The sequence below is a fragment of the Penaeus japonicus genome, unplaced genomic scaffold (genome assembly GCF_977035675.1).
Source record: "Penaeus japonicus unplaced genomic scaffold, GWHDUDI00000001_assembly GWHDUDI00000027, whole genome shotgun sequence".
Taxonomy (NCBI): domain Eukaryota; kingdom Metazoa; phylum Arthropoda; class Malacostraca; order Decapoda; family Penaeidae; genus Penaeus; species Penaeus japonicus.
This window is the reverse complement of record NW_028234429.1, coordinates 33,524,573-33,537,072: the sequence shown is the minus strand read 5'-3', so window position 1 is coordinate 33,537,072 and position 12,500 is coordinate 33,524,573. Positions and strand designations below refer to the sequence as shown.

General features: G+C 40.8%; 2 protein-coding genes across 2 annotated transcripts in view; one reads left to right on the top strand and one right to left on the bottom strand.

Annotated features, from left to right (window-relative positions):
* LOC122249477 (rap guanine nucleotide exchange factor 6-like) overlaps positions 1-12,500 on the top strand; it is a 266,097-nt gene that overhangs the window by 95,147 nt on the left and 158,450 nt on the right. The window lies entirely within an intron of this gene.
* Positions 7,242-11,162, bottom strand: LOC122264717 (brachyurin-like). The gene is made up of 7 exons (XM_086552882.1): positions 10,903-11,162; positions 9,762-9,831; positions 9,483-9,627; positions 9,173-9,339; positions 8,934-9,020; positions 8,656-8,792; positions 7,242-7,927 (listed from the first exon to the last, which is right to left on the bottom strand). Exons 1-7 carry the CDS (start codon positions 10,966-10,968, stop codon positions 7,691-7,693), a joined length of 909 nt encoding a protein of 302 aa, XP_086409008.1. The 5' UTR covers positions 10,969-11,162; the 3' UTR covers positions 7,242-7,690.

Here is a 12,500-nt window from a genome sequence, read left to right as displayed (position 1 = left end):
GCGCACACACACAAACACACACGCAGAAGGAAAGATTGATAGTTCGTGTGTATTTGCTTGTATTTTCCTCCTTCAGCTACTCAGATATGACATCATTATGTGTGTTTGCCCTGTGCTTTGTGTTAGGGGAGGCAGCTGGGCAAGTGCCATTTACCCTCCACGAGGAAGCGTCTCATTATATCATCATTGTTGCAAATGTGGCACTAACAGGCCACCACGCAATTGCATTCACGTTCCCGCGTAAAGCCCCGTTGTGAATGGCCAGTCCCCGTAGCCCTCCCTCCTGCTGTGTGCGCGTGGCTCGTCTCTCCCAACTCCTCCCTCACCCACGCCCATCCGAACCACGCGGCGAACTCCCTACCACACACATCCCCTTCACACACGCACAAGCACACACGCACATACACTCTCTCTTTATCTCTCTCTTTATCTCCCTCTCTCTCTCCCCCTCTCTCTCTCCCTCTCTCCCTTTCCCTCCCTCTCTCTCCCTCCCTCTCTCTTTCTCTCTCTCGCTCTCTCTTTCTCTCTCTCTCTCGCTCTCTCTTTCTCTCTCTCTCTCGCTCTTTCTCTCTCTCTTTCTCTCCCCTCCTCTCTCTCTCTCTCCCCCCCCCTCTCTCTCCCACCCCCCTCTCTCTCCTCTCTCTCTCTCTCTCTCTCTCCTCTCTCTCTCTCTCCTCTCTCTCTCTTCTCTCTCTCTCTCTCTCTCTCTCTCTCTCTTCTTCTATCTCTCTCTCTCTCTCTCTCTCCCTTCCCTCTCTCTCTTCTTCTCTCTCTCTCTCTCTCTCTCTCTCTCTCTCTTCCTCTCTCTCTCTCTCTCTCCTCTCTCTCTCCTCTCTCTCTCTCTCTCTCTCTCTCTCTCTCTCTCTCTCTCTCTCTCTCTCTCTCTCTCTCTCTCTCTCTCTCTCTCTCTCTCTCACACACACACTCACTCACACACACACACACACACACACACACACACGCGCGCGCGCCTGCGCGCACATATATATATATATATATATATATATATATATATATATATATATATACATATATATACATATATATACATATACATATATATTTGTGGCAGTGTTTTATTAATACATATATACATATATACACATACATATATATGCATGTATGTACGCACACGCACACACACACACACACACACACACACACACACACACACACACACACACACACACACACACACACACACACACACACACACACACACACACACACACACACACTCCCCACCACCACGCACGCCCGACGCCCACCACCACCAGACCCCCTGCCCCCCACTACACCACACGCCCGACGCCCACGCCCAATCGCGAAGTGAAAATTATCTTCGAGGGCAACACAATGATAACCCTCTTAAAGAAGCAACGACTATCGTCCCATGCTAGCGAGCCGGACATTCAGCCTTTATGAAAGTTGTGAGCTCTGGGGGGTGAGAGTCATGGAGGGGGGCAAGGGGGAGGGGGAGGAAGAGACACGGATGTATATCAGGTGGAGGGAAGGAAGAGGAAAGAGACTAACAGACAGACAGACAAATAGAAAGACAGACAGAAAGGAGACAAGGATTTAGATCAAATGGAGGGAAAAGAGAGAGAGAGAGAGAAAGAGAGAGAGAGAGAGAGAGAGAGAGAGAGAGAGAGAGAGAGAGAGAGAGAGAGAGAGAGAGAGAGAGAGAGGAGAATGAGGAACGGTGGAAGTGGGGTAATAATTGATAATAGGGGGAGAAATGAAGTGGAATTAAATGAGAGGGGAAAAATACAGGCGCAGAACAATGCAAATAATGAGAAGTGACGAGATGAGTGGGATGAGGAACGTGGTCATGAGTGCATGATTAGAAGGGGGGTAGGTAATGAGCTCATGACCAGCATCCGCGGCGGTGGCAAACACATCGTGCGGTCGTGGGTAGCCAGCGAGTGTGAATGAGAGGGCGGAAGTGTGAAATTAAAGCAAGGAAAGGAAGGTAAGGGAGGGGAAAAGACTGAGGGCTCCCTGTGCTCGCCCGCATCACACTGGAACCGCTCTGTGTCCCCTCGCCTCGGATTAGCGTGGAAGAAGTGATCGGTATACGGCTTCGTTACAAGGTATTCGGTTGTCGAGGGGGAGGGAGAGGTTGGTTTGGAGGGAGAAGGGGAGGGGGGGTTGGTTGGGAGATCAAGACGGAAGGAAAGGCAGGAGTTTTGTAGTAGTAGTAGTAGTAGTAGTAGTTTTTTTTTTTGGGGGGGGTCTTTATGGAGTTATGAGATCTTATTAATTTTGCTTAGTTTCTTTTGTTAAAATCCCTCTGAATAATGAGCTATGGCGAGTAATATTCTTTATTTTCATCATAATCCCTGTAAATGATCGGGACATTTATACACAAAACGCTAGCTTGTCTGTCGTATTTTCGCAATTTTTATTCTTCCTTGGTTTGTTTTTGGATTATCAATATTCTCTTACATCTGCTTGATGTTCTATCATTACATAATTATTACAGGTGGCTGATAATAATATATATATATATGTATATATTTCTTCCAAATTTCTGGACTTTCAATGAGCAAAAATCAAATGCCATGATCAAGTATGAGTCATTAGCGATGGTTATGGCATTAATAAATGCGATATGATGATGAAGAATTCTATCCCGTACTATCCCAATATTCTCTTACAACTGCTTGATGTTCTAATCCATCCATTATTTGTCGTGATGTGACTTAATAACCCTTCTGAGCAACCACTGATTGCGAGAAAGGGTCACTCCACGGGCGAACAACAGGCTACCCGCATGAAAGTAATAGATTATGGGTAGGCTGTAGATACTTGTTCTTTGGGAAGGAGTTTTGACAGATAGATATTTTTTTCTATTGCACGTTTTCGGTCACGAACTTGAAAAGGTCCTGTCATAAGGAGAGACATACAGCGAAGAAGACATGCTGGGTAAGGCAGTTTCTAAATCCATTGCACTTTTTGGTAATGTGGCTATCGGGTTGGTAACTTGGTACTGCCAATTGCCTTTAGAGAAATACCGAAGGCGTTTGTCGGTGTGTACCTGTTTCAGTGAGGACTCTGGATATTTTTTTTTTTTTTTTTGTCCAAGAGCTGAGTGTGTTCATTTTAAGTTCTGTCTGTGAAAAGTCCTTCTAAGATACTGTTTTTGATGATAAGATTATAACGGAATTATAGAAAGCAATTTGAATTGAAGGAGCCTTTCTTTAATGAGTGAGAATCCATCAACAGCTAATAAACTCCACGGAGCTTCTATCCAGGAGAGGCAGACGTGGAAACATGTTCTTGCTTGAATTGCCTTGCACAATCCCTTTCTTTCACTGGTTAACGAGAACAGAATCAGTTCACCTTCTCTTATAATGCGGTGCCTAAACCTACTCTAAAACGTCATGTTATGTTTAGTTCCCGTCTCTAATAAAGGTTTGTTACCCATGCCGCATACAACCTCATCATCTTGTACCGGACTTGCACAGCTTCGTCACGTTTCACTGGTCACTTCATACATCTTCTGGACAGGTTACTTTTTCTGTAGTTGGTGTGTGTCCATGGCAAAGTTACTTCAAGTTTTTTTCTTGGAATCTGTCTCTGGTCTAGGTTTATCGACATACTTTTTCGTTCGTAATTCATCCATTTGAGATATGTATTACGGTTACTTTGAAGTGTTCACCTTCATGTTGCAGCTATCAATCAGTGAGTCGATGGCTGAGTATGCCTATCACAGTAGGATTATTTGAGGCTTGTAGCCTACAGGAAAGTAATGTGATAATCGATTTGGTCTTGTAGTAAGCACTGAGACCCTGCAATAAGCATTAAAGTCTGTCTTGTAGCAAGCACTTCTGCCCACCGAATAGTTACTTAGCAAGCACTGCAACATTATTGGATACGTGTTATAAGGCCCACAGGAAGGTTCTTTGCTAGACATCACTTGTCAAGGCAAGGTTACTAGCCAGCTACTAACCACTACTAATTTCCTCTCTCTTGGTATCACCAAAATTCTTATTAAGATTTTAATAACTTAATGTCTTAGATTAGATTCTGATATACAGGATTTCCTGATGCAAATGTTCAAGGGTAAAAAAAAAGAAAAAACATTTAATAATCTTTCTAATAAGTTACGATATTCGTCTTTGTAACTGTCAGTGCAACGAAATATCATTGCACATTAACCGATGCCACCCATCGAAAAAGAAAGCAAGAAAAAAGTATGAATGAATGAATACGGACTCTATGCTATCATAATAACAATACAATAAGACGCATGGTGTAGGTTGCTTACTTACCTCCGACATCACACACACACACACACACACACACACACACACACACACACACACACACACACACACACACACACATATATATATATAACTTATATGTGTATAAATACACACACACACACACACACATACATACATATATATATATATATATATATATATATATATATATATATATATATATATATATATATACATATATAGGTATATGTATGTATGTATGTATATGTTTATATGTATATATATATGTATATATATGTTTATATATGTAATTATATATATGTATATACATATATATATGTATGTGTGTTTGTATATGTATATGTATATGTATATATATACATATACAAATACATACATACATACATAAACATACGCATACACATACACATTCACATACACAAATACACACACATATATATATATATATATATATATATATATATATATATATATATATGAGAAGATGGTAGAATGCAGTAACGCATTTTTAATATATACAAATTTATACCTCCCTGACCGGGACTCGAACCCGCGCCGTAAGATCGACAGGCACGGTTGATACCGCTTAGCTACACGACCCGACAAAAGAGATGTGCAACCAGACACCTTATGAGATGTCATGGACATTACCTATGTGTTCTTATCAGAACAGTGATAGCGAGGTTTTACGAACATCTCCCGCGGGCACTCGGCAGCCACGGAATCACAAATTCAAGTCCCAAATCAGGTTACCAAGGTTATATGTGTGAGAAGATGGTAGAATGCAGTAAAGCTTTTTTAATATACAAATTTATACCTCCCTGACCGGGACTCGAACCCGCGCCGTAAGATCGACAGGCACGGTTGATACCGCTTAGCTACACGACCCGACAAAAGAGATGTGCAACCAGACACCTTATGAGATGTCATGGACATTACCTATGTGTTCTTATCAGAACAGTGATAGCGAGGTTTTACGAACATCTCCCGCGGGCACTCGGCAGCCACGGAATCACAAATTCAAGTCCCAAATCAGGTTACCAAGGTTATATGTGTGAGAAGATGGTAGAATGCAGTAACGCATTTTTAATATATACAAATTTATACCTCCCTGACCCCTCACACATATAACCTTGGTAACCTGATTTGGGACTTGAATTTGTGATTCCGTGGCTGCCGAGTGCCCGCGGGAGATGTTCGTAAAACCTCGCTATCACTGTTCTGATAAGAACACATAGGTAATGTCCATGACATCTCATAAGGTGTCTGGTTGCACATCTCTTTTGTCGGGTCGTGTAGCTAAGCGGTATCAACCGTGCCTGTCGATCTTACGGCGCGGGTTCGAGTCCCGGTCAGGGAGGTATAAATTTGTATATATATATATATATATATATATATATATATATATATATATATATATATATATTTCATATATGTATATATATATATATATATTTCATATATATATATATATACATAATTCATATATATATACACATAAACATACACATGCATCCACATCTACACATACAGCCAGCTCCCAACATCCAAGCCAGCCACACGCACCCCCGCACCCCCCACCCCCCAGCCCGGCGCGGATGTTTGATAACAAGGCAAACGAACCACGAACGTTTTTGTCCACAGCGCGCCCAGCGAGAGAGAGAGAGCACACTCATCAACGCAGGGCAGCGAGGTTCTGTCATCACAGGGGCGGTTTGCTGTGGCATGTCAATACACGACACCGTTTGGGATCCACGACATCTAGATTAGGAAATTTCTCTTGAAATGAGCGGGAGTAATGTTCGCACAAACTGGTGAAATTTCAGACAGCCACTTACTAGTTGAATAATGAAAATACCACGTGAAATTGATTAATTTTATCATATTTTTAATTTATGATATAGTTGCCAGAAATTAATGATAATAATATTAATAATAAACTAGTGATGCATACGTCAAACAACCACTGGAAGCATAGCGCGCTTATCGGTGCTCTGGTAAAGGCCAACAAACTGTCATTGGTAAAATAGTATAAACTGGTTCAACTTTTGATGACATACATGGAGGACTTTGAACAGCATATATGATGGGCATTAGAAAACTAGTTAATATTCAATTCAAAGGTTAGGAAAGGATTTTAAAAAAAAGTCATCCATACAAAATAAAAATTAGACAATTTATAGTTTCTTACAGGCATAAAACCTTAATTACTGACTTCATTATTCTAATAAATAATGACACCTGTATTAGATAATAGTGATGATGGTAAGAATAACGATTATAATTATAATATTTACATTTGTAGATACAGTTAAAAGTATGATTGTACTCATGGCCTATGATCATAGCTGTAATGACAATGATAATGATACTAGAAAATTGGAAGGGGAGGAAAGCAAATGCTACAGTTTTTTAGTATTGTGGCATGGTCAATGACAGAGCATAAAATATTTTGTATCAAGGATTACTGATATTTGGTTTTGAAATAACTTTTATTTTACATATTTGCAGTAGAAACAAATTATAGGCTGAATGCAAGGTTGTCAAATATAAGAAATACATAAGGTACTGGCATGCTGCACTGAAAGGTTTACTTTATTTATTTATTTATTTATTTATTGTTATTCAAAAGGTGTAGCAAGGGATTTTAAGATTATAATATATATGAAATAGATTTTGGACTATCTTTATAAAGCCTTAAAGTTGCAGAACCTTTATTTCTTACTCATCATTAATTTGAGTAAATATTGCCAAAATCTGAAGTCCAAGATCTTTTATGTTTGTTTTGTTTGAAAATTGAATCAAGATATCTCTCTATAAAATGGGAAATTGTTTCTTGTACAAGATGAAGGCTGGTGACCAGTAAGAAAATGCAGAAATTTCTACATTTTGTTGATCATTTTGGTTCATCTATATTGATATTTAATAGATATGAGACCTCCAATAGTCAAGAATAAGACAATACAAGTTTCAATATCCCAAATTTAAAATATGTATATAATTTCATATGACTTTCATTTTGCAACAACTGTGAAAGAAAATGCCTTGTGAATGATTGATATTTAGATTCTATGTGCTGTTCACCTTGTATGATAGGACTATCCTACATTATAAAAATACTGACCTAACTTATGTCATGTGATTCACAGGATGGAATTGTTATGGGCATTGGAACATGACAGGCTTAGGAGAGAAAGAGTGTTCAAAGACAGACTCAACCCTCTTGCAGCTAGTGATGCCAGTCCAGTGTGTCTAGAATAATAAATGCTGTCACTAGTGCAATTTTCAACCTGGCTCAGATGGACATAAAGATGCCTCGCACAAGGGATGAAATCCAGAAAACAAAGCAAGACTTTTTTGCAATCAAGGGTTTTCCAAATGTACTAGGAACCATTGACTGTACACACATCCCCATGATTCATAATGTTTCAGGTTTAGGAGAGAAGAGCACATAGTAACTTAAGTACTACTATGTGCGCTACCAGCATAATAAAAACATCAGGTAACAGGGAATTTGCTGCAGACGTGGTTGTCATTATATCCTTGATCCACTTGTTGAAGTGGAAGATATTAACCACTCCCTGTGGGTACATCGGGTGACAATCCGACTTGACAAAGCCAGAAATCCCGAAGAGTTGGTTTGCATAAACATACCGCCCACCCCCGTCGCCCTGAGGGAGGAGAGGGGAGTGATCAATTAGTGTCATGATCGGAAGTGTTGTTGAGAGACAAAGGCAGAGACGTGAATTGCCACTGTTTTTCTCTGCCACTGCTGTTCTCTTGTTAAACACATTAATTACAGCCAAATAAGGTAGATACAGAGACAGAGAGAGAGAGAGAGAAATAGAGGGTGGGGAGAGAGAGAGAGAGAGAGAAATGGAGGGGGGGGGGAGAGAGGGAGAGAGAGAGGGAGGGAGGGAGGGAGAGGGAGAGAGGGAGGGAGGGAGGGAGAGAGGGAGAGAAAGAGAGAGAGAGATAGAGAGAGAGAAATGAAGGGGGGGGAGGGAGAAGAAGAGAGGGAGGGAGAGAAAGAGAGAAAGAGAGAGATAGAAAGAGAGAAATGGAGGGGAGGGAGAGAGAGAGAGAGAAATGGAGGGGGAGAGAGAGAGAGAAAGAGACAGAAATGGAGGGGAGAGAGAGAGAGAGGGGGGGGGGGGGGGGGAGGGGAGGGAGGGAGAAGGAGAGAGAGAGAGAGAGGGAGAGAGAGAGAGAGAGAGAGAGAGAGAGAGAGAGAGAGAGAGAGAGAGAGAGAGAGAGAGAGAGAGAGGGGGGGGGGGGAGGGAGGGAGGGAGGGAGGGAGGGAGAAGGAGAGAGAAAGAGAGAGGGAGAGAGAGAGAGAGAAAGAAAGAAAGAAAGAGAGAGAGAGAGATCATTCTAAAGATTTTTCAAGTTGACTTACATAGCAGGGTGACTCCTTTCCGTTATAAACACAGAAGACTGTGTCGTCCTTCGGAGGGAAGTAACTTTTGCATCGAGAATCTTTTAAAGTTTTGGTTATCATTACTTGGAGAGCCGAAAAACTTTCGATTCCACTGTCTGGAAATCGGACAACAGAAAGCTACATAAGAATCCTACATATCTTTAGATCAAAAGAAAAAATACATGTATACGATTTCTTCATTCTACTATATACGAAAGTTTTTTGTCATCAGTTAATCTTTGATAGAATTGACTTACCTTTGCCAGTTCTTCCCCATCCTGTGTGTGTCAGAAACATCCAATCTTTCGGACTCGTCTTCGGCAGGTTGACAGGCTGGACGTATTCTGAGGAAGAACTTGAGATGAGTGTTGTTCTTCTCCTACGCATAATAGGCCAAACTGCAATAGCGTCAGATCTTTGAATGGCGATTAAGCAGACACACGCATAGGCACGCATGCATGCACACACTCATACAGAAAGGAATCGCGTGACTTACTGTTGAACTCTATCTTCTCCTTCAGTTTCAAAATTCCTATATCGTTGAGAAACTTTCCCTTCGAAAATTCTGGGTGTATGTAAGTTTTGGCCACGGCTATTATTTGTTGACTGGGCTCCTTTCTCTTCAGGTTGTGAGCACCCAGAACAACGTTACATTTTCGTGGTCTGTAAAAGAAAAAAATGTGAAAAAAAGGAAAAACAGATAGATACATTTTATTGCAATTTGTCCCAATTACAGAATGCCATCAAAACATTTTGTCATATCTTATTTTGCACATGAAGGACTGATCAGTATAGGTATCTCTCACCTTCTCACGCATTCTGCGGATGTCACCACGTGCACATCACTAATAACAGAACCTCCACAGATCAATCTTCCGTTACACGAGAGGGCGGCCTGGTATGGGTAGGCGTGGGGCACGGCTATTTGGCCATTATGGATGCGTGGTGCCGCTGGAAAAGGCAAGGGCATTTTGTTGATTTTAATGACGTATGTGTCGCCTTCATGGCATAACGTATAACAGCTCTGGTATTACTAGACATGATATACTGGTACGGAGTGAGTGTGTGAAAGAGAAAAAACTAACCCAGAGGAGGTCCAGAGACAGGGAGCATGGGGAGAGGTATCCAGGAAATATTTGTCGCCTGATTTGCATCCTGGAAAATAAATTCAATCCTATCATTATAGTATATAGCCTGTGATGTAAGGAAGAAATACATACATTTCCTACACAGAAGGTCTAAAGCACCATATCAAGGAAGCGCCAATGAGCGCAACTGTAAGCGCATTTGTAAGCACTGACCAAGTGCTTGAGTCTTCTCTTTAACAGGAGTCTGCTTCTAAAACATCAGATATTCAATGTCAAGACTAAGTGCTTTCAGACCGAAGAAAAGAAATTTCTAGCGTTATATAATATATGGGGGGAAAATCTTTACGCAAAATCCATTGAAAATATCACACGCAGAATCTACTAAAACGTCTTTCTACGTAAAATGAATTCAAATATTCTCTACTAGAAGTCCATTGAAAATTGCTAGCATTCTGCGCAGAGTCCATTGGAAATAATTGTACTTGAAATCAGCTGAAAATTTCTTTGCGGAAAACCCACTGAAAATATTCCACATTCAACGCGAAAAGCCATCGCTAATTCACCGGGAATATAGTCTTTGTTTCGACAGAAAAGCTAATTGGCAAACTAGTAATTAGAATTGAAAATCAAATGATAGATCACCAAATAAACGAATAGATAAATGAGGCCACTTTAACCTCGCGCGCGCGGAAAGTTTATATAAAAAAGGAAGTTTATTGGAATTGGGATGGAGACTGGAAATAACCTTTTTTCTCATCAAAAATAAAAAATCGCTCCATTCTTTAATCACCAAATGTTTTCCGTCATTAAAAGAGATAACTCATTTACTTCGTTCCCATTGCAAATCACTTCATACTAAGATAAACACGTAAAATAAACTCGCTGTACTTTTTCAGTATTTACACACGCATATAGAGATCTTCAGTAAGCGACTGAATACTTAGGAAAGCGAAATGTCGTATAAATAATAGGTAATTTAAATAAACAACAATTTGCTAATGATAACATTCTGACTCTATCGCAGTGTTCCCAGCTCTACTTTCGGCCACAGTTAAGGTTGAACAAGTTGAAATGCTGCGAATAGCCATTTGGCATTCAATGAAAGCGGAGTGACTAACACAAAACACATTTCACTTACGCCCGAGTCGAGGGCTGGGAGCGAGGCGATGCCGGCGACGCAGCAGAGCAACACAAGGGCGAACATCCTGCCAGGGTTCTTCTTCAGATCCTGACGAAGCGAGCACTCGTAGAAGACTGAACCTTGTGATCAGTTTTGAAATACTTCGATGACGCAAAAGCAAGGCTCTTTCGGATAGGAAGAAGAGGAGGGGAGGGTTGACCTTCGAATGTTTTCAGAACATATTTACAAACGTAAGGAGTGGTGCATCTGTACCTGGATTCGCAACCTAAATATTTATTAAGCTCCCTTTCTCCTGCTCCTCCTAATCTACTTTCTTTATTTACTGATATTTTCGTCCTTGTTTATATCATTCTTACTATTATCTATCCATAATATTACTTTTGCTATCAATTGCATCATTATCATTGTTATTGATATCGTCATTATCACTGTTATCATCAATATCATTACCATCATTATCAGCATTATCATAATTACTATCATTATAATTCTTCTTATTATTATTATTGTTATTATCATTATCCTCCTCCTCCTCCTCATTATTATTAGTAGTAGTAGTAGTATTATAATTAGCAGAATTGTTATTGTCATTATTTTTTTTTGTACGGGATAGTACGGTTGCAGCATCGATAAATTATCATAAGAACCATTGCACTTGAATGGCTACATCCGAAGTCAGTCACGACTGGGTGTGCGGAATTAATCTTTTTCGTCTACTACAAATTCAAATTAATTCTTACTTTTTTCTGGTATTTCCTTTAAAAATGGTTTGCTTAATATTCGAATTGCATGTTATAGCCACCAGATTCCATTGTCTAGTAAGCACTACTTCATAATCACCACTAAGAAGTCGTGTTTAAGAAGAGGAAGAGGAGCAAGAGGTACTCGGCACTCGGGCATGCACGAGCGAGGCCCTTATGCAACAAATAAAGCCATTCAGCACTGTGGGCTTGTAGGCGAAAGCACAAGTCTGAGTACACAGTCGCGTCTTGTGTTTATTCACTAAGCCTTTCCTGTCCCGAAAAGCCTCTCGTGTCCTTGGTGAGTCCCCCAGGGAGACTCAGGTGCAGTTGAAGAAGACACGCTCTCATACACACAGGCGCACGCACACACACACACACACACACACACACACACACACACACACACACACACACACACACACACACACACACACACACACACACACACACACTCACTCACTCTCTCTCTCTCTCTCTCTCTCTCTCTCTCTCTCTCTCTCTCTCTCTCTCTCACGTGCTCTCACGCTCTCACTCCTACATGCAAATTATGGCTCGTAACTCATGAGGAAGGTCCTGAAAGACACTTTTTTCATCGTTTTTTTCTCTCTTTCTTTTTCCCTTGGGTCTTGATACAATAGTGGAAGGGGAGAGAGGAAGAGAGAAAGAAAAAAAAATATGGGGAGAGACCCATAAAAAAGTCAGGCGAGCGTTTGGCACGTGTCGAAACGCTGCAGATGATCCTTAACAGAACGGCGGTGAACAAGGGTAGTTGTATACTTGTCTCGTGTATGTGCGTGGTCCTTTCAGATAGGAATGGTTGCGGGCGTGCATCTGTGGATGTAGGGAGATATG